The sequence below is a fragment of the Diospyros lotus genome, chromosome 15 (assembly GCF_014633365.1).
Source record: "Diospyros lotus cultivar Yz01 chromosome 15, ASM1463336v1, whole genome shotgun sequence".
In the NCBI taxonomy this organism is placed as follows: Eukaryota; Viridiplantae; Streptophyta; class Magnoliopsida; order Ericales; family Ebenaceae; genus Diospyros; species Diospyros lotus.
The window spans coordinates 19,658,750-19,683,054 of record NC_068352.1 but is presented as its reverse complement, the minus strand read 5'-3'; the positions used below and the strand labels follow the sequence as shown (position 1 = coordinate 19,683,054).

The 24,305-nt window shown below is 36.6% G+C and overlaps 2 protein-coding genes across 2 annotated transcripts; both read right to left on the bottom strand.

Moving 5' to 3' along the window:
- Positions 1 to 10,731: 10,731 nt before the first annotated feature.
- LOC127791621 (seed biotin-containing protein SBP65) lies at positions 10,732 to 12,826 on the bottom strand. The gene is made up of 3 exons (XM_052321603.1): positions 11,389 to 12,826; positions 10,966 to 11,257; positions 10,732 to 10,799 (listed from the first exon to the last, which is right to left on the bottom strand). Exons 1-3 carry the CDS (start codon positions 12,673 to 12,675, stop codon positions 10,732 to 10,734), a joined length of 1,647 nt encoding a protein of 548 aa, XP_052177563.1. The 5' UTR covers positions 12,676 to 12,826.
- A 1,691-nt stretch (positions 12,827 to 14,517) lies between these two features.
- On the bottom strand, positions 14,518 to 17,518 carry LOC127791456 (protein trichome birefringence-like 39). Its single transcript, XM_052321347.1, has 4 exons — positions 16,926 to 17,518; positions 16,032 to 16,207; positions 15,325 to 15,483; positions 14,518 to 15,165 (listed from the first exon to the last, which is right to left on the bottom strand). Exons 1-4 carry the CDS (start codon positions 17,391 to 17,393, stop codon positions 14,874 to 14,876), a joined length of 1,095 nt encoding a protein of 364 aa, XP_052177307.1. The 5' UTR covers positions 17,394 to 17,518; the 3' UTR covers positions 14,518 to 14,873.
- Between the last annotated feature and the right edge of the window lie 6,787 nt (positions 17,519 to 24,305).

Sequence of the window (24,305 nt, the reverse complement as noted above, 5' to 3'; positions counted from 1 at the left end):
TTACATCATATTTGAGTCTTAAAATCTCGTGTTACAATCATAACCTTAGGCTCTTAAAGGCTCTCAAGTGGATACCTGGCGGATGAAGGCACCATCAGTTCCTTAGGCTTTCTCCGAAAAGATGCCATGTAACATTCTCAAGCAACTATAGGGTCTCATTATGCTTCTCTAACCCTCTCCCCTCCCAACTTGTCTGGAAGTTAAGCATCATATGATAAATAGATGGAATAGCCATTAGTGCACTTAATTAGAGTCGAACTACAAAAAATCATATTATAGGCTGAAAGGGTATTGGTCACTAAAACTTTAATCTTGATGATGACCTCACAAGGGGTCATGCCCAAGGTGATTGACATTCCATGAATCCATCTGCCTTAACTGTCTTCACATTGAAATCAACTAATAAAGTCTTGCTCAATACCAAGTCTTCCAACTTATAGCCCATTCATAGGTAAGCATCTGGTAAAAGATTTCTAGGAGCTTCCTGTGTCAACAAGGATCCAGCGTACCTAGCATCCTATTACATTGGTTGCGATGAGTAGCAAACCATAATAGTTTGGCTCAGGTGATAGGTCATCATTTGTGAATGTAATGGTTTTCTCCGTTTGTGGCCTCTTAAGTAAGGGTCAAGCTATGGGTCCATCTTAATGCTTCCCAACTGCTAAAGTATGGATCACCTGCATGTGCTTGAGGTTTTCCATGGGTTATTTCATTTCTCCATCATCTCACCATTCTCTATGATTTGTGGTTGATGAACCCCCTCCATTCTCTGTGCTCAGGTGGTGACTCCTAGCTTGTGTCTTCCTTGGGGACATATTCTCTAAGGAAACCTTAATGTACGAGATCCTGGATGGCTTCCTTCCATTAACTACATTTATTTGTGTCATGACCATGGTCCCCATGGAAACAACAATAGTTATCCTAGTTCCTCATACTATGTGGGGCCTTTATTCTCCCTAGTTAGCAGAGTAAGTCCTTATGCTTAATGTTCATCAAAATAACAAACCTAGGCTTGTCGAGCAAGGTGAACTAGGGTAAACTTCTTCATTTTACTAAGTATTTAGCTCAATCATATACTTGTACTAGCCATTTATCTAGCCTTAACCCTTGAGAACTTTTATTCTTATCCTTATTCTTTAGCTACTCGGCCTTTTTCACTCAATATACATCATCCGCATTTATATATATTTTAGGCACAAGTTAACACCTTCAAGAAAAACTGTGAGGGCTTCTTTTCTAGGGAAAAGGAAGAAGGCCAAGGTCTCAACCCATTCTAAAAGATTGTCATGGGCTATTCTGTAATACCTTGTATTGGCATAAGGTTGCCACATAATTTTGAGGAGCTTGGGATACCGAAAAGTGGGTTTGATAGTAAAATAAATCGTCGAATCAGTTGCAGGGAGTACCTCGGGGCTTAGATGCCTAAAGAAAATGGTACGTCAGTATCGAGTCTTCCGAGATAAGATTTATGGTATGAAAAGAAATCGGATTTGAAACGATTTTCGGTACAGCTAGGATTCAGGCTGAGAAATCGAATGATGGTAAGGGATTCTCGGGAAGTCAACGAGACCCCGAGTAGGGCTATATTAAATATAAGAAACAACCCTTAAGAGGTTTCGAGAAGAAACATAAGGATTTTCGATCAGTATATGATCCTACGTATAATCGGGCCTAAGTGTAATTTATTGATTTTGACCGAGGGGGGTCAAAACGATGGTTTTCTGGATTTTCAGGGGTGAAATGAAGATTTTGGAACTTAAGGGACTTGATGGAATTATTGCATAATTCAAGAGCTTGAGGATGAGGGCTAAAATGCAAAAGGAAATTGCAAGGGAGTGGAACTATAATTCCAAAAATTCTTGAAACAGCATGGTCGCCTGCCACAAATTGTGGAAGCTAAATCCATCCAAGGGACAGCTTTACTTCAACAGGGCATGATCGAGCATGGGCCAAGGTTGCGTAAGGGCGAAGCAACGGCCTCTGATTGGTTGGAAAACAGACGAATTTGGCTATAAATAGCCGAGCTTTGGCCGAGGGTTTTTGCAAGTTTAAAGCTTCGATTTGGTCAAGTTTTGGGAAGTTTTTGAGGGTAAGATTAAGGGGCTTTTCTTCCCCCAAGAGTAGAGGAGTATTTCTTGAGATTTTGAAGCATTTTGGAGTGTGTTTGAAGGGTGTTCAAGGGTTGTCGGAAAGTCACGCGCGGTGGACGGCCTGGGTCTGGTTTTGCTCGATTTGGAGGCCCTCCGGTGGTTGGTTTGGGCACCCAAGGGTACCCTCATGATCGACTTGGAGAGGGCTACCATTCGGTGTGGTTGAAGAAGATTTCCGATCATCGGCCGACGAGGAACTCGCCGGAAAAAAAGGTGCGCGTGGCTTTCACGCAAGGCTGCCACGCTCAGCCTACTTGCTTGGCGCGTGCCAAAGAGGTATTTTCTGATTTTTTTTTCAAAATTCTTGAAAAATTATTTTATGTATGATTATGCAAAAATATTTGAGGAAATAGTTGTGTAAATATTTATTTTGCATTGTTAGTGAGAAAAATAAGAGGAAAAAATAGAAAAATGTGAGGAAATTAAGGAGAAAATTATATTTTGATGATTATTGGATAAATATGATGATTAGGGTGTCTTGCGGTTTAAGGTGAAGTGACTTGTGCAAAGTTTGAGGTTGGCACGAGAATCGAGGTCGGGCACGCATTTCGAGGAATCTTGAATTTAGTTCTACCGGAAAAAACTTGTTTTGTGGCATGTGAATGGTTTCCTATGAGTTGTTCAATCCAATTCTTGTGCATATTCTTGTTACTTTTGATCACTTTTGATTTATCATGAGCAGTTGGTTTCGTGCGATGGTTCGTCCAAACGAGTATTTACACATGCATTGAATTTTGTACAGTAAATTGCATACATTGAAATGTTGATTTTATGTTATGCATGTTATGATTTTCGACATTGACATGTTATGTGTTGCCCATGTGAGACATGAGTTGTTAACATGTAACGTGACCCTTAAGTGACAGCACTCGGGATGAGTGCCGAGGATTAATACTATGTGACCCACTTGGGACGGGGTTGAGATAGACTTCACCCTACGGTACTCAAGTGGCGGGGTTGAGAGTGGACACCACCCCGGTTGTTGGCTCAAATGGCAGGGCTGAGAGTGGACACCACCCCAGGTTCCTTTAAGTAATAGCATTAATACCGAGGTGTCGTTGATTCCAAGGATAGTCCTGATGTGATACTCTTGGGACTAGGGTTGCTTTGGGTTTTGGAATGCTTTTGAGTATGAGCGTAATGCCTAACAATGATAATGGGGTGATTCTCGGGTTTATATGTCGAGGTTATCCCTCTTAAACAGGATTGTGTTTGCCAATGGGTCGATGTAGTCATGTCGCCTTTGGAGATATTGCGTTTTCCCCAGTTAGGGCTAAGTGCTATGTGGGATTCTCTTAGACTAGGGCATGTCAGGATTTGTCAGTTTTACACATGATTTTGCATATATTCATGAAAATATTTTTGAACTCTCACTTAGATGATTCAGCATCTAATTTGGACTATGTTCCTGGAATATTCAAATGTTCTAGGTGAAAGTAGTGGCGCCAAGGGAAATGATGTTGTCGAGATGTAGTTGCTATGTTTAGTTTTCGTAGGTCTTTGTCTATGATTACGATGTTCAGAGGTTATGTAATATTTTGATATTTTCATGTGAAACATCGATTTGGTTATTTAACTATAAAAGGAATTTATCGGTTATATATCATTGAGGTTTCGATCCTTACTTCCGCTGATGTGATTGTTAATACCTGTCTTAGTCTGTTAATTTTTAAATTTTGATATGCTGAGAAGGTATAATCGGGATTGTCGGGAAATGATTATGATGAGGATATGTATATCGAGGAACTTATGTTGTGTGTATGATGTTGAAAAAAAAGATTCCCGAAATCTCAAGGTAATGCGCATTCTGAGAAAACAGGGCGTTACATATTCTTTAGTCAAGATCATGCACTCTCATAGCCTTCATGTTGAACTGAGCAAGGAAATCCTTTAGAGACTCATCTAGAGACTGTCGAACGCTAACAAGAGTGATCAATGCTTAAAGATGCCTACGACAAGAAGCAAAATGGGCAAGGAAACTCACCTTGAGTTGATCAAAATTGTTGATAGACCCCTCTAGAAGGCTATAATACCAAAGCAAAGTATTTCCCTTCAACACGGCTGAGAAGGCTTGACACCAATAGCATCGAAGGCTATCTACACCATCATATGCAAATTGAACAAATCGAGGTGATCAGCAAGATGAGTTGTTCCATTGTGGAGCCTTATGGAAGGTGTACAGAATTTCTCAAGAGAGGTCTCAATCATAATATGCCAGTTCAACCATTGGTTCAAGGTTCTAACTGAAGGTCGAAGTTAGCCCTTCTTTAAAGCTCATATCTCATCTTCCAACTACTGGAAGTGCTTATCCTGCTCGATCCTATGGTCTTTTTGTCGTTGGTGACTCAAGTGCCCAAAAACCTCAAATTTCTTTCTTCTTTCATTCTTTGATGCCCTATCATTGTGGGAAGGATTAACATAAGCCAAATTTCTAGTAGGGCACGTGCTGTAGATCTTTTTCCTATTTTTACTGCCAAGTATGGCAGGATGAGAAGACATACCCCTACTAGTGCTCATTGTTAATAAACATCCTAAGCATTTGTGTCAAGGCTTGGACTTATGTCCAAATCATCCAATTGCTAGGCAACATGCTTGGAATTGTTCCCCAAGCTTCTAGCACCTTTGTCGTCGCCTCGCTGCTATCGCTACCTCTCTTCGCCTCCCCAACCGTCGCTGCATCTTCCAGCGACGGTCAGCGAGGCGAGGATGGTAGCGAGGTGAGGCAGCAATGGCAGCGAAGCAACGAAGGTGAGGCGACGATAGCGAGGCGACAGTGGCATGGCAGCGAGCCCTTGTGGCGAGGTGAAGGCAACAAAGGTGTGGCCATGGGAGGGGAGCAAGGAGAGAGCAGGGGTAGGGGCAGTGCTTTGCAAATTTGCAAAGTTTGCGGGAGCAATTTTTTCTTTTTACCCCATTTCTATAAAATGCTCGGTAAGCGTGTTTAGCCCTATAGAACGACTCTTGGAAAGATTTCCCATCAATGTCATTCAAAGCTCCACATGATCTCCTTGAAGCATTTGTGTTTTTTTTTTTCTATCCCATCTATAAAAGTAAAAATACACAATTATTAGTTTCTCACAACCAAGCAATCTGCAGAACATCTCTCTTCCTTTTCTCAATCGCTCACCCGAATAATCACCAGTTTCCTATTGCACGTATATGAGAAAGCACAAAATTCCAAATTTAGAAGAAGTCAAGAATTTATGCCCAGGGAGATTGAAGTTGTAGTCAACAAGTTGCCAGGTGAGTTGAGACAGGTCACCTGGCTAAGCAGGAAAGGATTCTGTGAAATTGCAATGCCATAGATCCAACATATCTAAGAAACTGAGATTTCCTATACAGTTTGGTAGCTCGCCGGAGAAATTGGTGAAAGCAAATCCTAGCCCCTGAAGTTGAGTACTATGGCAAAATTCTGGCAAATGCAAAATGAGAATTCGAAGCGAATATGTTAGTTTTATTTAGTTAAAAATAATAAGATTTATTTTTAATATGAGTAAAGCTAGTAGTTGAATGGATTGGTCAATGAATGCTGATATTTCTAGTTGTTTATTCCCATTGGTCAATTTGCTATTGAAACGATTGATGTGCAATTAGACAAACTAAATCTTTGACGAAGCAATCCAAATTCACCAATTCAGTACTACTAGCAATGTAGTCATATACGTGTATAAATAGATGTCATTGGCACCACAAATTTGAGCTTAATTTGCCCAGGAACAGGATGATGATGCATTTTCTCACTAATTTAGGAGATCTTACCCAGAATTTTTTGTATGCTTTCTATATGTTCTTGTTCTTCTGAGAGAGAGAGAGAGAGAGAAAGAAGTTGGGTTTTGATTTCAGAGATCTCTAGGGGGTAGCGGCTGGGCTCTGATCAATCCCACTCCTTTGTTTTGTTCCCCTGTTGAGTCAAAAAATCACTGCTCTTGATTTATAGTCTTTCCTTCAATCCAGCCACGGCAGCATTCTTCTGTGCAATAAAGATGGTTTTGATTTCCTCAAATAAAAATAGCCCTCCATTGATGAAATAGAGATCATTGATATTTGTTTTTGGGAATGACATCCACTTTATCAAGCACAGCTAAATATTGCTTCCATCTCAGAAATTGTCACTGTTCTTGGAGAGCTGAGAACAAAATTCTCATTCATTCTCTCTTGCATGTTGTCTGTTGCTGGCTCTGAGTAAATTTACTGCAGCAGGGAAGATAATCTCTCGAAGAAATGTCTATGGAGTAATGCTATTCGGCCCTCCGAAAAGCCACCCGCAACAAAATCACCAATCTATCCATAATTAAATTTATTAAAATAACCTCATCTCTCTCTCACACCAGAGGCTTGGGTCTCCATCTCTCCCTCTCTTCTCTCTCTCTCTCTCCCCTCCTTCTTTCTTCCAGGTCGTGCGCGACCCTTCTTCTTCTTTCTTCCCGCCATGTGCGAGCCCCTTTGATTATCTTCCCAGCCGTCAAGCTCCTGCCTGTGCGACTTTATCTTTGGCGTCCCCTGGCTCGCTCTAACCCTTTTTCTTCTATATCTCTCGTTCATCGCACATCTTCATTGGCTTCGATTCTACAAGGAGGCAAGTCTTTTAAACTTTTACTCATGATTTTCAGCACACATACATCATATATGCGAGTATTGGGTTTGGCCGAAAGTTTAAGTTTTAGATCTATGGAGATATATCAGTTGGATCTTGTTGATTTTTTGATATGTTAGTCAATGGGAATAAAGGTGTTGGATGGTTGTCTCGAATAGTCAGAAACCATGGTGGCCGGTGGGGACTGGCAATGCGTTTAAATGGGTGTTGGGTTTGGCCAAAATTTTAAGCTTAAATCTACAGAGTATCGGCCGTTGAATTTTGCTAGTTTTTTAGTATGTTGGTCGATGGACCATTGGGTATCGAGTGGTCACCTCTGATTGCTGGAAACTAGTGGCTACGGTAGTCGGTGTTGGCTGTCAGTGTACTTTTAAGTTTGGCCGAAAATTAAAAATCAAATATATTAAAATCTAACCGTTAAATCTATCTTATTTTATTGTATGTTAACTGTCTTGACTTTGTGTTTTTAATGGTAGGTTTTGATCGTGGGATGCTTCGGCCGGCGGTGGCAACGGTTGTGGCTTCCATCTGTATATACATACATTTATTTATATACATTTACATATTCTCTTTTATAATTATTTTAATTTATATTGTAAATGTTGGTATTTAATATGATATTTAATTATGAATTTGTATTGAAAATGTTGAAGTTAGTATTGAATTTGTGATCTTTGAATATTGTGAATGTTAAAATAAAATGATTGATTGAAATTTGAATGTTAATAAATTGAATTAGTTTGTATTTGTTTTGTGAATTTTTGAAGTGAAATTATTAAGTTTATTTAAGAATTAAATGGTAAATAGTTTTTTGTTAATTTTATTTGAATTTGGATATTTATTAATGTGTATATATATTTTAAATTTATATTAAATAAAATTAAAAATTATTAATTAAATTTAATTTGATATACAAAAAAAAATACATGAGAAATTTATAACATTTGTGTTTTAAATTAGTCTTCAAGATCCTTATTAGCGATTTGACATATAAAAAATATTTAAAATGATAATAATATGAGTAATTATTTAGTTAAATATATTTTAAATATAATTAAAATTTTGATCAAACATTTGTTGCAAACTCAAATGAGAGTAAAATAATGCTACAAAGGTTTCAACAAATGTAAGGTCTGGTTAGTTTCAACAATTGTAAGGATAATAATTTTTTTTTCTTTTTTTAATTTTTTATTTCTCTCATTTCAATTAGATATTTGAATCAATAACACTTTGCAACAAGAATTGGAAGTATAGGAAAAGAAGTTATTTTCAGAGGGAAATCACAATGCTAACTTAGGTTAAGATAAGATAATCTTTAAAACTGATTTGCTACAACTGACAGTTTTTTGAGGCTCATCTACTTTTAATTTTACTATAATAACCTTTTTGTTCCTTACACAAAAAATATTTAACTTTTTGTAACTTGAGGGAAGTTAGAAACTATAAAATACAAGAATTTTAAATATTCAAAAATTTTAAATATTTTAAAATCTTTAATTTATTATAAAAAAAATTAACATAATTTAAATTTTATTTAATATAAATTTAAAATATATATATACATTAATAAATATCTAAATTCAAATTAAATTAAAAATCTATTTACCATTTAAATCTTAAATAAACTTAATAATTTCAATTAAAAGATTCACAAAACAAATACAAATCAACTCAATTTATTAACATTTAAATCTCTATCAATTCAATTCAATTTTAATCTTCATAATATTCAACAATCACAAATTCAATATTCAACTTCTCCATCTTCAATACAAATTCATAATTAAAAATCATATTAAATATCAACATTCATAAATATAAATTAAAATAATTACAAAATAACATGTATGTATATACGAAAGTCACAACCGCCGCCACCAATCACTACAAAAAAAATTAATTTTTTTGCAACGATTTTTTTGTGACTATTTTTAAAACCACTGCAAAACATGACATTTCGGTTTTAGCGACAATTTTTTTAACATTTTGCGATGATTTTTAAAATTGTCGCAAAATACGTTTTTAGTGGCAATTTTTTTAATATTTTGCTGCGATTTTTCAAAATCGCTGCAAAATTTATTAAAATATTTAATTTTACAACAATTTTCAAAAAGTCGCTGCTAAATTTAGAAAATAATTAAAAAATTAAATTAAATTTAGTGACAATTTCTAAGAAATTATAATTATAATTATAATGTTTTCATGGGAGAAATTAAAATTTTAATTTTTACGACAGTTCAAAAACTGTCGCTAAATATTTTAAAAATCGCCGCTAAATCACTAATTTTGTGGTGATTTAAAAATCGCCACACAAAATATGATTTGCGGCAGTTATTCCAGTGGTTGTTGAAAACTACCGCTAAATGTTCTACGACGATTGATTTTCACCGCTAAATGCCAATTTTTTTGTAGTGAATGTCATCGGCAACCACTGCCGGCCAAAGTTTTCCACGATTAGAGCCTACCATTAGAAACACCAAATTAAGAGAGTTAACATATAAAAAAAATGAATCAAATTTAACGGTTGAATTTTAATAGATCTGAGTTTTAATTTTTAGTCAATCTTAAAAATGCACTAGTAGTTGCCACTTGTCACTGTGGCCGGTAGTTTATGGCAATCAAAGGCAACCACCCGACACCCAAGGGCCCATCGACTAATATATCCAAAAATTAGCAAGATCCAACAGCCGAAACTCCATAGTTCTAAGCTTAAAGTTTTGCCCAAACCCAAAAAATACATATATATGATGGATGTGCTTAAAATCATTGTGGGAAAGACTGAGGGCAACGACAATAACGGGTTTCTCTCTCAAGGCTGAGGTTGGTCAGGTGTGGGCAACGATTGTGCAAGCAGTGGTGGCAACGTGTTTCTCCCTCAAGGCTGAGGATGAGTGAGATAGATCGATAGAGAGAAAGAGAATGTGTGAAGTTTGGGCGACAGTGGGTGAGTGAGAGAAAGTATGTGTGAGAGAGAGAGAGTATCGTCCACCAGCCACCATCCCTCTTCGCCCCGCCACCATCGCGAGCACCATCGTCGAGCCCCTACTATCACAAGCATCGTTGCCGAGCCCCCCATTGTCACGAGCACCGTTTGAAACAACCCAAGGGCTGCCAAAAGGAAAAGACACTGAGAGGGAGAGAGATAGGAGAAAGGTCACACAAGAGAAAGAGAAGAGATAGGGGGATAGGGGGCAAAATCTGAAATAATGGATTTTGGGCCACTAAAAATATAGCAATATTTTAAAGACAATAAAATGGTATATCACGATATATTAACGGTGGTTTGAGGGTGGCTTTCTCGAGGGCCGAATAGCGTTACTCATTCTATGGGTTAATTACACCAATAATAACCCAACATTGTATTTTATTACTATTTGGTCACTGAACTTTGAAATATTACCTGTTAGTCATTGATATTTCAAAACGGTTACTGTTTATTCACTGAACTTTAAAATGTTACCTATTAATCACTGATATTTCAAAACTGTTACTGCTTAATTATTGAACTTTAAAATGTTACTTATTAGTCATTGATATTTCAAAACTGTTATACTGAACTTTAAAATATTATCTGTTAGTTACTGATATTTCAAAATTATTCTTCATTCGTCAGTTGTGAACTTAAAATTCAGTGACTATTGAATGACGGGTGAAAAACGATTTTGAAATATCAATGATTAGCAAGTAATATTTTAAAGTTTAGTAACTAAGCAGTAATAGTTTTGAAATATTAGTGGCTAATAGGTAACATTCTAAAGTTCAATGACTAAATAGTAATAATTTTAAAATATCAATAATTAACAGGTAATATTTCAAAGTTTAGTGATTAAGCAATAACCGTTTTAAAATATCAGTGACTAACAAGTAATATTTTAAAATTCAGTGATCAAACAATAATAAAATATAAAATTAAATTATTATTGATATAATTAACCCGTCACGCTTAACAGTAAGTAAATTTTCAGGACTTATTTAAGATCCCTCAGTCTACGCCACAGTCCACTGAGCCTGATTCTGGGATGGAGTCCCAGAACCAGAAGCCATGATGATAATACCTAAAAAAAAAAAAAAAAATTACAAAATTTATTCACCCCCGAAAAACGGAAATTTTCTATCGCAAGAAAAACCACTGGACCGGGTAATTATTGCGTGTACAGCCCGGTCCTCGGATATGTAAACCAGACCCACTAATCTCGCCCTTATTCTATCACCGCCCAAAACCTTTGCCGGCGCCGGCCTCTGTCCCCTCCTCCTGCCTGTGCCGCTGCGCTCCCCCAGCTTCGTCTTCCCCACCGACCACGAGCTCCTTCGTCGTCTGTGCTATCTCAACTATAGTCTCGCCGATGGCCTGGAGCAAGCCGCCGCTACCTTGTTCGGTTCTTCTTTCGTGGACTTCCTCTTCTCTCCTCTTCCCGTGCTCCGGTGCTCCCTCGAACATCTGCTGCACGGCTTCGTCAGGCTTCCGGACGGCTTCATGCGCGGAATATTCTTGCATTTTCCCTCCACCTTCTTCCTGCATCAAATGCAAAATTAATCATAATAGAATGGATTCTTGAACTCAAAACTTCAACCTACGGATAAAAAGTTTGATATGACAACACCCCCCCCCCCCCCCCCCCCCCCATATATGTATTGTGAAATCACCTTTGCATGAGCTGATTTCTTGGCCTCCAATTCCCTCTCCGCCTCAGCCTTCTTCCTGGCGGCGTATTCAGTGGCGCTCTCCTCCGTTGCCACTATGGAGTCCTTGGTGGCAGCCACCTTCTGCCCCGTATACTCCATCGCGCGTTGCCCGGCATGCGCCACCGCGTCCTTGGCGGCCACCGCCTTCTGGCCGGTATACCCCGCCACCCCTTTGGTGACACCCGCCACCGCCTTGGTGGCCTCCACCGTCTTCTCACACGTGAAGTGTGCCGCCCCCCAGCCGGCCACCACCGCCCTGTCCTTCACTTCGCCGGCAACCGTCTTCCCGGTCTTCAAAGCCACATCCTTCGTAGACACCGCCTTTTCCCCAGCGTAACTCCCTATTTTCTTCGCAGTATCCACAGTTACATCTCTCGCTCTCCCCGCCACAGACGGAACTGTTTGAGCAGTACAGTCCTTGGCCCCCGACGCCTTCTCCGAAGCATATTCTTTAGCCTGCTGGGCCGTCTCCTTGGCGGCGACGTAGCCTTGGTGGCCCTTCTCCATGGCTGTGTCCTTCACGGCACCGCCCTTCTCCGAGACGTACTGCGAAGTCTTCTGCAGCCCTCCGGCCACCGTGTCCTTGGCTTGGCCTGCTGATTCCTTGACGTTTTGCAGGGCCGACGAGGCGGGCTCCTTGGCCTTGTTGTAGCGCTCTTCGGCCGCCCGAAGAGCGTCCATGGAACTCTGCTGAGCTGTTTGTCTGTACTTCGAAATCTCGTCCAGTGAAAGCCCCTCTCTCTGCTCGTCACCACTCTCTTCTTTCCTCTCCATTTCCTTCTCTCTCCGTTCCCCTTCAGCTTTACCTTTATCTTCCTCCTCAGAAACTTCAAATTTGCCTACTGCTCTGGGTTTCTCTCCGTGTTCCCCCTTTCTCATCTCCCTCTCCTCCTCTTTCCCTCCCTCCGCCTCTTTCTGCTTCCCCGTTGCTACACCTGAAAACTCCAAATTTCCAACTACAGAACCCGGGCTCTGAAACTGGGTAGAATCAAACCGGGTCTTGCCCTCTCGACCCTCCTCTCTTCCTCTCTGATCATGACCTGGAGCACCACCCACCTCACCGCCCTGGCCGGCGACGACACCCACTTCCCCCGACTCAGGGTGCCCGATGCCGCCGGGGATGTCGGAACCTTTCACTTTCTCGGCGAGGGACTCGAAGTGGCTAGTTATCTTGGGGACCCGATCTTTGTCGACGTGAATTTGAGGCTCGTCCGTAACGTTTTCCCTCCTAAGTTTCTCAGAAGCCATAACAATGTTGCAAAGAAATTAATAAAATGGAGCGGAATTGATTCGTGTTTGGTTGAGTTCAGCGTGGAGTTGGGTGTGTAGAAGGAGAAGTTATAGTATGCAATTAGGCGGCAGCAGAGGATAGAGCTGTGTTTGGCGGTGGACATGCGGGGCCGTGGCGAAGACTGAAGAGTTCGAGTTGGTGACTCAGCGGCTACGTTTCATTTGGTGGCCTGCCATGTGTCCCAGCGGTCACACGTGTCATCACTCCGTGGATCCTCAATCCATCCCGCTTGCTTTTTCTGTTTTCTTCTTCCCTTCGCATATGACATCTTACGCCCTCACTGCAAACCACGACCAATTAGGCCACGACGTCTCAGAAGCCTGGTTCTCTTTTGGGTTCTCCCACTTTACACCTATTTTTTCTTTTATTATTTTTTTACCATAGACTCCTGTATTTTTTTTTTTTTTTATAACGTTTGAATCGAAGAAAGTTTCTGAACTCTTTGAGAGCAGTCATCTTCTTTCCTATAATTAATGGACTTGATTTAATCGGGTAGTTAAATTAGATTGAGTAAATTCAAGTCTAAAACCTAAATTTGTGATCTCTCGTATAACGTAACGAGATAATACTGCACTGTTTAAGGATTAAGCACGCAACCTAACAGTACCCAACACCTAAATCAGATACAGACGATTGCTCAAATGAGGTGTAAGCTGTTGTATTTAACATCCCATCCTAACCCCAATTGATTTTAAAGTCTATTATCCTATTCTTGGTAAAAAATAAAATCTCGCACCTTAAGGGTCTCCACGCACATGGGAGGGATTAATCACGGTACACGACAACGCATCAGATAGAAGGCACAATGCATGATACTCACAAGGAACCACCCCCACAGAAGAGTGAAACTCCCACGCTGCGACTGCCATGACTCAAACCTGTATTCTTAGGTACAATTTACTATTTGAGAACCAACCATATTACGCCCACAAGACTATTATCCTATTCTTACCCCAGGTCAAAGGAAGTCCATAAGAATGACATTCACAATTGAAACACAATTGTAGGTGGAGTAGAATGAGGAATGATAACTAAAATCTCGATCACAAATGTAAATAAAAAGAATCAGAAGACGAACAATATAAAAATGGGCTCTACAGAGAGAAAAGTTATTTCTCAAAAGTTCACTCTAAGTATATATAACTTGTGAGTACATCTAAATTTACTTGAAAAGTAAAATAAGGGAGAAGGCTGCTCTTCTCAAAATTATTCAAACGAAATCAAAAATTATCTCAAAAAAAAAAAACAAAAGACCAAAAGTGGAAGCAATTTTAGAAAATCTTATCAGCATTTAGGATTTCATTTTAAATTTTTAATAGATATTTTAATAAATAATTACTCGTATTCAGTTACAAGTTAAAAATTACATAAGGATAAATATATTTATTTTTATAAAGAATGAATTAGAAAATTAGTCCCTTAATCTTGCATGTTATAACAAATTAATCACTATACTTTAATTTGTCACCATTAATACTAAACTTTAATTTATGTTATGATTTAGTTTCCTTTTGATTTTTCATTAAATTCTGTTGACAAAAACTACTATTACATATATTAATATAAATCCTACAATCAAGTTATTTTAAAATTTATATTAATACACACCATGTTAATTTTCATTAATAGAATTTATTGACAATAAATTAAAAGGGGGTTGCATTGCAACAAAAATCAAAATTTAGTAGTTGTAATAACCAAAAAAAATAAAGTAAATTGATCAGTTTATCATAAAGTGTAAAATTTAAACTAACAATATAATTTACAATTTTTATGAATAAAACGGATTAAAATAATTTGGCCATCTAAGAAAAAAAAATAACAATCCTCCTATCATCAAAAGAATAGATAAAATTAGCAAGTAATTAAAAATTCACGCACTTAGAACTATGACTTAATAAGTTGTTCATCCTAGCCTTCAATATATAAAGCTCACTCTCTAATTTGAAAAATTGGTCAATAAGTTGTTTGACCTACGTGATCTTTCCTGCTAGAAGAACACTAGTTTACAATTGAAGGAGGCATTCTTATTGCCTACCTAAAATGGGAAATTTTGGGACAAATAATTAATCCTACCAAACCAAACAATGACCAATTCCTTAATTTCAAGAGAGCCTAGATCGAGTGCGATACCAATGCGCTTTGTGTTGGTTGATCAACTAACAAGAGCTGCATAGAGCAGCTGGTTCCAAGTATCCGGCAGCCCAGGCAGGCACCAGTGGCTGCAATCCTTGCCGGGGTGCTCGCCGCTGTAGAGCGTCGGATGGGCGTCTTTCCGGTACTGAGAGAGACCCGTGATGTCGAGCAAATAGACCGGCTTCTTGATCCGTCTCAACACCTTGTTCAACACCACCGCGGCCATGGGTGTCCCGGCAGGGTACCTTAGGCCGAAATATGGCAATGCCTCACTGTAGCATGATTTTGAGGGCTCGTTCCAATCCTTGCCTCTGTTTTCACAAACTACCGTGAGTTCATTACTCGATCGCTGTCTCTCCGTTCGTTGTGCGTGTTAGAAGAAACAAGAGACTCCAGAAAAATGAATTTTGTGTGTGTTGATTCATGGAGAAAATTATACAAGAGATGATAATAAGCCTAGATTGACTTACTCATAATGGGTGGGGGAGATGCCCTGGAAGAACACTTTGGTCTTGGCCGGGTCGATGTTTAGGTTCACCCATCTGGCCCATGTGGTTAGCCCTTTATAGTAAGCGACCAAAGGGTTCATTTCTTTGTACAAATTATTTCCCTCTTGCATATAGTCCCATCTGCAGTAAAATCCATTCCGTTAAACTTGGAACATTACTACAGCAAAAAAACTCCTAGTAGTAATCCTCCGTAGAAGAACGATTTAAGCATGTAAATGTGACAATCGAATTACAGGTTATGGGATGAAGATTTGACATTAGGGGAGAGTTATATTTGTATGTAGTCTTCCGCATCCCCTTACTAAAAGTGTGCAAAAAATAGAGTTGGTGGTGTGGGAATGATAGGATAGACAGCTTCTTGTTCATGATGGAACAATTATAAATTTGAGCGGAGCAAAGCATGTGCCAGATCTAAAGAAGAATATGAGACAAATAGTTGCTCTCAAATAATGTGAGTATTGTATGGGCATGTAGGAAAAATAGAGGCACTCTGTCAAGAAGAAGAGAACCCAAACACCAAAATTTCACAAAAAAAAGGGGGGGGGGATCACTAAAGGTGTTGCATATTTCCATTGGATTCCCATTTATATGTGAAGAATATCTCTATGAATAGAGGAAAATAGGGAGAAATAAGATTGAAAGCAAGGGAAGAAAAAGGATCTTCTTACGGCTGAATTCTCTCAGCGTGCGACCACCAGTGCCAGGAGTTGAAGATGAGCATGTCCATTCCTCGCCATGCGTTGCCCTGTCGGATCGAGTCCAACTTCAGAACCGTCCCCATCTCCGTGTTCACCAAATCCACCAGGAATGGCGTCCGAAACAGTAATATTTGCACCCCATAGTCCTGCACCCTCGATACCAATTAAAGGAAATTGTTAAGCGTGCTTCCCCAGCAACGTGGCAGCAAGAGAGGAATCAAAAGTCTCGAATTTGATTATGGTATCTTGTTAGATTTGAATAATAATAATATCCATTTCTATCACACTTAAATAGAGTTTAAAGGTTAATAAATGAATACTATTTTTATTTTTTATTTTATTTTTAAATGATAAAAATATAATAATAATAATAATAATAATAAGTTTAAAAGAGTTTACATCTAGTACTATTTAAATATTATCAGCCATTTTAATAATATACTAAGAATTTGTTTAATTAATGTAAATTTGTTTAGTCATACGAAAATTAATGTCACTTTATACAATTTTAAATTTATTAAGTCTTATATGATAAATTTAATTTTTAAGAATTTTCATATTATAATGTTAATCTATATATTTATTTTATTTTATAAAAATACATGTAAATTAAATCACGATTCAACCCCAATGAGGCATCCGATTTTTAAAATATTAATATTTAATGTGTGTAAATAATAATTTTAAGTGTGTGTGTGTGTGTGTGTAGCCAAGGAAGCAAACTAGTGTTTGGATTCAAAAGAATTGGGGGGCGAAAAGAACGGAAGGAGAAAGTTAAGAGTGTGAAAGCTATGAATTTGTGGAGGTGGAGGTGGATGCGGATGCGAAATGAAGGCGAGAAAGGCGAGTGAAAAGTTGACTCACCTCAAAGGTGACTGAGCCAAACGAGCCTCTCTTGACGAACGAGTACCTTGCCTCGGGCACCCACGAGTAGATCATACAACTCAGCGACTCCCACATGTTGAGACTCAGTGAGTCCCCCACGAACATTATCTTCTTCCCCCGCCACCTCTCCAAGAAATCCACCCCATTAAAACTTGGCAAGCTGCAGGAGAATGGCTGCCACCGGTACTTCTGGTACATTTTGTCGGGTCGGCCATATTTCTGGCAGTTGAACTGCGGATCTATGAATGGGCAGGTCCAGGGATCGTAGAGAGGATAGGAGGGATCGAAGACCCATTTGCCTCTGAAGAGATTGCAGCTTCCGGCGAGCTTCCTGCTCCTGGCTACGCCGGAGACGGTGGAGTTGGAGAAGTGCTCGGCCTTGGCTGGGGGTGTTTGGGGGCAGAGAAAAAAGAGCGAGAAAAACAGGGCCTTCAACAGAAAACCCATCTAGGGATAAAGAAAAGGACGACTGCCTGTCTTCAGGGAAAGCTGTCTTGCCAGAGAAACAGAGAGAGAGAGAGAGAGAGAAGAGTGTTGCCGTAATGCGTAATAAATAAGGGAAAATTATATTACATTCGGGACCCGGTAACCACGAAAGTACATGGACAAGTCTATAAATATGTGTGTGTATAATTTTTTGAATTAAAACAAAAAAAAAAATGTCAAATTTTGAGCTATGTTATATTTAGGATTGTCGTCTTGCCGCGCATTAGGGTTTGAAAGCATTTGGTAAATAGGCGCGGAGGGCGGACGGTGGGGTATATTTATTAATATTAAAAAAAATAATAAGAGTTTCATTAATATTTTTATTGTTATATTTTGTAAATATATAAAATAATTACAATTTACCATTATTGTATTATTAAGCTTGAAAACTAACCCCAAAAAATGTGATAATTAATATATTAAAATAGTAATTTTAATTATCTAAAATTGAAAAAATTTAATTCTAGAGAGGGGCTTTGGAGCCGGAGGGCTGCACATGCGTGGGCAGCGAGTAAAATGCCATTTTCCAATTGAAACGAGAGAGAGAATCTTAGATGGATTTTGAGGCAGCTCAGCGTAGCATGTGGGGCTGCTGGATGAATTATTTTGCATTTGCTTTGAAGATTGTAATCAAATTGATTATATTAATAATTTGCCCTTTCAAAATGTGGGCACTGCGAGGGAGGGAGGGAGGGCGAGGGTCCCCTTTGTTTTTAATTCTATTTGGCCCCATGTGATGTGTGGTGTGGGACAGCGCAAACTGGGAACAGAAGCCACCGCCGCACCAGTTTTATCAAAACAAAAAATTGATATTTGAAGAATTATTAAATATCTTGGGTACAATCTCTTACGTGTGAACCAACTCTGCTACGTTCGTGGGGACAAATTATTAAATATCTGTCTATATTTGTAGGCAGCGAAGGGGAAAGACTCAACTCAAAATATTTGTTCTCTCTCTTCAAATTTGACTAGATCTCTAATATGATGTCTTGCTACTTATATTTTTCCATGTATTAGCTAATCTTCACATTAATTATGGCTAAATTACTTCTAAACCCCTATTTTGGATTATTTGTACATCAATCTTTATTGTTTAAAAGTGTAAACAGTCCGATCCATGAAAGGTTTGGAGATATTTTGCTCTTCAATCAGGGCCATCTCCAATGCAGAGGCAAAATGCTCGCCAAGCTAAAATTTAGAGAGCCATCCCCATAATTTATGTTCCAACACTAATCTCAACCTAAAATTTAGAGAGCCATCCCCATAATTTTTGTTCCAACACTAATCTCTACTTGTCTTGTCACTCAACAAATTTTTGTGGAGTTTTAAATTGTTTCACAAAGATGAAGAGTAAAATATTGCTATTCAAATTCACCACAGTATTGTTGTCCTACCCAATGACTCACTCGCAAATTTAGAACAAGGAGAAGAACCCCGATAACAAATAGTAACAGCGGTTGGCAACAAGCAGCGACGGCGACGCAAATCAAGAAAGACCAATTCGACTAGTGACGAGTAGAACGGCTGCCAGATTTGGTGTCAGCAATGAGCAAAATGTTGTCTTCTTCGAGCAAAGAGTGAAGCAGATTAAAGAAGATCGAGCAGAACGAACGTCTTCTTTGGGAATTTTTGGAGAATTTTTTGTGTATTTAATTATTGATTTGAGTATTTAATTATTAATTTTGTGTATGTGTATATTTGATTATTTTATATGTTTAATTCTTAATTATATTTATATGTGTATCTAATTATTTTGTGTATGTGGTTATTAATTTGTGTATTTGATTATTGATTTTGTATATATGTAAAAATTATAGATAAAGTAAAATAAATAAAATTAAAGTTTATTAAAATAAATAAATAAAATAAAATAAAAAATAGAGAAAAGAATAGAGAATGTTGGTTGGAGCACACACTTTTCAAGACAAGTCAAAAAAATGAGAGTGATTTGTTTATAATATAATAAAGAGTGAGATAGGAGATATGCTCGAAATAACCTTACTATACCTAAAATCTTACTAAGGTTGCATTTTGTGTCTTCCTACCAAATAAGATCCTTGGAATATGTTTCCAAAGTATAAGTCAAGTAGTTGGACCATGATAAATTGGGATTCGCACCAGTAGATCATGAGTTCGACTCTTTGTCCTATGTAGTGAAAGAAAATTTTCACTTACGATTTACTTTTTTTGTCAAAATCGAGTGCACGAGTGATAGAGAACCTAGAAAGGGCAGTAATCCCAAAATCCTTGAAATGTGATTCCCATGAATTTAACATTGATGTGTTTAATATTCATAAAGAATGGATTCGAATAAAATCTTGAGAAAATAGGCTGATGTTTGGTATTTTAAATACTTTCTTGAGAAGTATTCGAAAATTTTAGAAATACCCTTTTGACTTTATAATATAAATTGTGTGCATAAAAGATATTTATTAAGTATTAATAATTTAAAATATCATATTTAAATAAATATGTGACAAACAACGTAATAACAAATTTCAAAACAATGTAAAATTATATATTTATTTTTAATAATACCAAAATTTAAAATAACATAAATATATATATATATACAAAACATAATTTTATATACATAGACGAAAAATTATGTATATAGAGTTTTGATTTCTTAAGCGATATTATTTAATTTATACTAAGTAAAGTTGATGTGATAATTTAAATATAATAATTATATGATGCCCGCTCTATTAAGTTGTTGTGTTTAAAAAATTAATTGAGTGGGTCTCATATAATTATTATATTTAAATTGTCACATTAACATTATTTAAGAGATCAAAATTATATATATATAATCATTTTGCATCTCATAGATTGTTATATATATAAAGCATATTATATACACACAAAACATATTATATAGACACACACAGAAAGCATTATTTATTTATATAAAAAGATGAGAAGCGTATGGTGGCACAACTCTTCTCATGCAAACAGAGCAATGAGCATATTATATATAATGCAAATTGCAAAAGCAGAAGAGAGAGTGGAGAAACAAATGGAGAGGAGAGGAGAGAGTGGAGAACCAAAAAGCATAAGAGAAAAGACGATGCCTGTAATCACTTTAATTTCCTCTAATTAAATTTTCAGAAATGTGAACAAACGCAACCTTAAGCTCTATTTGGCTAATCATTTTTTTTTAAGAGCATTTTTAAGCCCTTTCGCTTCAAATCTCTCTAATCCTTTTAATCTATAATACTTTTAAACTCAAAAAATGTTTGGATAAATATACTTAAAACCCGTTAATTATATAATATGTAAGGTTACAAGACGTGAGAAGTTGCAAAATAATTAAAAAGGGTATATTATTTATTTTTTAAATAAATTTATAAAAAAATAATTTTTAGGTAAATTTGATATTTCATTAATAAATATAATTTAAACCAAAAAAATGTATTTATATGTCTTGTAATTTAGACATAATTTAATTAATAAAATAATATATATATAATTAAATAAATATATTTATATAATATTTTGGGATGCTTTTTTTGGGGGGGGGGACTGACGCTCGGTTCCACGATTTTTGATAGAAGAGATAAATTTAAATTTGATCCACAATAATTAGGTAGAAAATAAATTCGAAATTAAGAAGTTAAGTTCTCTATCACTCTTTGCTGATTATTGTGATAATTTCAGAAAATAATATATATATATATATATATAGATAGATAGATAGATAGATAGATAGATAGGGAGAGAGACGCAGCCAGACGGCCCCCCACTGGATGGCAAACTGTGGGTGGCGGGCGATAATAACGGTGGTTGCAACTGTCAAACGGCAATGATGATGGTACAGCGGCAACATGCAGATGGTAATGGTGCGGTGGCAAACGAAGACGACGGTGGTGGGTCAGCAAATGATGACAGCAGTGGTGCGATGGCGAACGGCGACGACGATGGTTTGTGCTTACTGGTCAGAAAATCCAGGAACCACCAAGGAATTTGGAGAAGAGTTGGGGGATAAAAGACACCCAAGTTTTACCAAATTTATAGATTTTTTTTTATTTAGTCATCATATTTTAATTTATTATAGATGTATCATTTAATTTTAATTTTTTTTATAATGTGACCACATTTTGAATTTTTTAACTGAGTGGGTTAAGTCAGTCAAAAAAATTTATAATGTCAAACATTACTTTGTTGGCACACTTACTGACTAGGTTAAGTCACCCAATAAATGTGCGACACATGTTGTGTGGTCCCCTGTTGTCACGTGTCACCAAGCTTGATCTCGTCAAGCTCACACTATCCCACATCAATGGCCTACCAAAAAACATTGAGACCACCACCAATATCGGATTCGACGACTCCCATTACCTTGCCTTCAACCTATTTGAGCCTCAATTTACTTGTTTCATTAAGTCTTCTTTGCCAAATTGGGTCATTCACGATTATGCCCATTATTGGATACCCCCTGCGGCTCATAAATTCGTTTACCTTCACATGTTTTCTTTCTTCTTTCTCCTCTTTTCTCTCTCATTCTACTAATTATAACAATCACACTCTTTGGTCTAGCTACAAAAAACATGTTGCACTTATCATATTCATTTGTGTTGTAGTACTCTACATCAAGATTCACTTATTTCCTTTATCGATTCTATGTTTTTTTATGTAAATTTGTTCTAATTTTGCGTTGATTAGATTACTCGCATATTCAACGATGAATCGTGCCCATCTACACTTATATAGGCTCAGTTTTGTACTCAACATTTTTTTTTTTTTTCTTGTTCACTAACCAAAATTTGGCAATATCAAAGTAGAGGAACCAAATTAGGAAAGGTTTGGTTCCTGAATCCTATAAGATCAAGAAGAAAGGTGGGTCGTCGTCGTCGTCATCTTTGTCGACAAAGCTAAAGAATTATTCATTTAAACAGGCCACTCTAGTAGGAAAGCCTCGCGAGTCAAGATCGAGCACATCAGTGTTGAGTCGATGGCGACAGAGTCTCCAAAGTATGTGTCATCATAGGGCGGTTGCGACAAATATGGCAGTAGAAGACCGCATACACAACACATGTCACACATTCACTAGGTGAATTAACTCAGTCAGCAAGTGTGCCAACAAAGCAATGTTGACGTGTACTAATGCTAGTCTAGTCAGTGCCAACTTATTATCTCCGATTACTCGAAAATTCAAAATGTGATCACATTGGGTAAAGAAAATTAAAATTAAGTGATAAAGTTGCAACAAATTAAAATTTGGTGACCAAAATAGAAAAAACCTACAAGTTCGCTAACCCTTGGTGTCTTTCATTGAGACTTGGATTAAATTTTTTTATCTGTATAAGGGTATAATAGTCTTTTGCTTATTTAACTCTAATGGTTTTTTAAATAATTTAAATGCTGCAAAAGAAAAAGTTAATGCCTTTTAACTTTCAAAAATACTAATGAGATAGCGATTAACCACCTAACATTTAAACTATTTAACATAATCAAACTCATAATAATTCCAACAAAGTTAGCCAACATTTATTTAAATAATTCTGAGAAAGCTTAAATGTGGTCAAATCGCTAAGCCAGACAGACAATATCTAAATAACAGTATGCACTCTCTAATTTTAAATAATATACGGATCTCACCTTCTTCATTAAACAAATTTAAAAAAAATAAAAATCCATACGCGTATAAACATAAAGGGTATTTTGTGTAACGTAATCCAAATGTAAGGGCAAAACTGATATAATCTTGAATAACAGAAATGTTCTGTAATATCACAATTTTAAACTTTGATTAGATATTCATCAAATCTGCTAAATTGGTAGGTCTCTCATTCATCTCGACCCACGTGCATGTTTTAATCTTTTATATTATAATTTAAAAAAAAATATTTGCCTTAAGTCTCAACCTTCACAGAAACTACATATCTCAAGACACGTAGTTGTAATGGATGTAGAAAATATAATTGAAATAATTATTAACATGATTCTGTTTTGTTGTCTGTATATCTTGTTCGATAGAAGTAAAATAAGAAATAGGGGGTGTGGGCCCCACACACCCACCGCCTTTGCATTTTGCATCTAGCAATATGAGAGTTGTCTAATGTGAACAACATAATAGAACCCGTTATTAATATTATTATAAATGAAAATGGAACATAAAAGTATTTTATTATGTTGGATGATGATTTATTTTGTATTCATATTGTGATACTTATTTGTATTAGTATTAATCTTCTGATTTTTATATTAAATTTGATTTATTTATTTTAACCATGATCATGCAATGTACCATAAATAGTAGATAATGTTATTAATATTTTTATTATAAATTATTTTCTTCTTTTATAAATACTTTTTATTTTTTAATTTTTTTTCTTGCCTTCATCCTTTGAACTAGAGTCACTTTGATAGGTGTCAATCAAGTCGGAGGAGAACTTGTATAGGATCGTAATCAAGCTCGGCTCATCAAGATTCGGGCAAGTTTGAGCTAAAGCTTGAATTCAACTCGAGTTAAAAAAATGTGTTCAACCTCAAACTTATTAAATATTTATAGTGTTCAAGTTTGGTTTGCCAAAAAATAATTTAATTAAAGCCATTAAAACATATTTTTACATGACAAAAAATATGACAAATATAAGTATACAATCTCAAAACAACTACAATAACATTATTCAAACAAATATAAATACTATTCTTACAAACATAAAAACAAATAACCAAATATTAAAAAAATAAAAAAAAATATTTATTTTGACGAACTTGTTCATGAGATTTGTTTGTAAGGCAAATTAAGTTGAGTTTTATCTTACTCAAAATAGTAGATAATGTTATTAATAATTTTATTATAAATTATTTTCTTCTTTTATAAATATTTTTTAATTTTTAATTTTTTTTCTTGCCTTCATCCTTTGA

Coding starts and splice junctions, on each gene's coding strand:
- LOC127791456 (XM_052321347.1), bottom strand. CDS start 17,393: ATGGGTTTTCTGTTGAAGGCCCTGTTTTTCTCGCTCTTTTTTCTCTGC. Junction 16,208..16,925: donor TTGGCTCAGTCACCTTTGAG/GTGAGTCAACTT, acceptor TCGAGGGTGCAG/GACTATGGGGTGCAAATATT. Junction 15,166..15,324: donor ATCTCCCCCACCCATTATGA/GTAAGTCAATCT, acceptor TTGTGAAAACAG/AGGCAAGGATTGGAACGAGC.
- LOC127791621 (XM_052321603.1), bottom strand. CDS start 12,675: ATGGCTTCTGAGAAACTTAGGAGGGAAAACGTTACGGACGAGCCTCAA. Junction 11,258..11,388: donor AGAAATCAGCTCATGCAAAG/GTGATTTCACAA, acceptor CATTTGATGCAG/GAAGAAGGTGGAGGGAAAAT. Junction 10,800..10,965: donor AGAGGCCGGCGCCGGCAAAG/GTTTTGGGCGGT, acceptor TTTTTTTTTTAG/GTATTATCATCATGGCTTCT.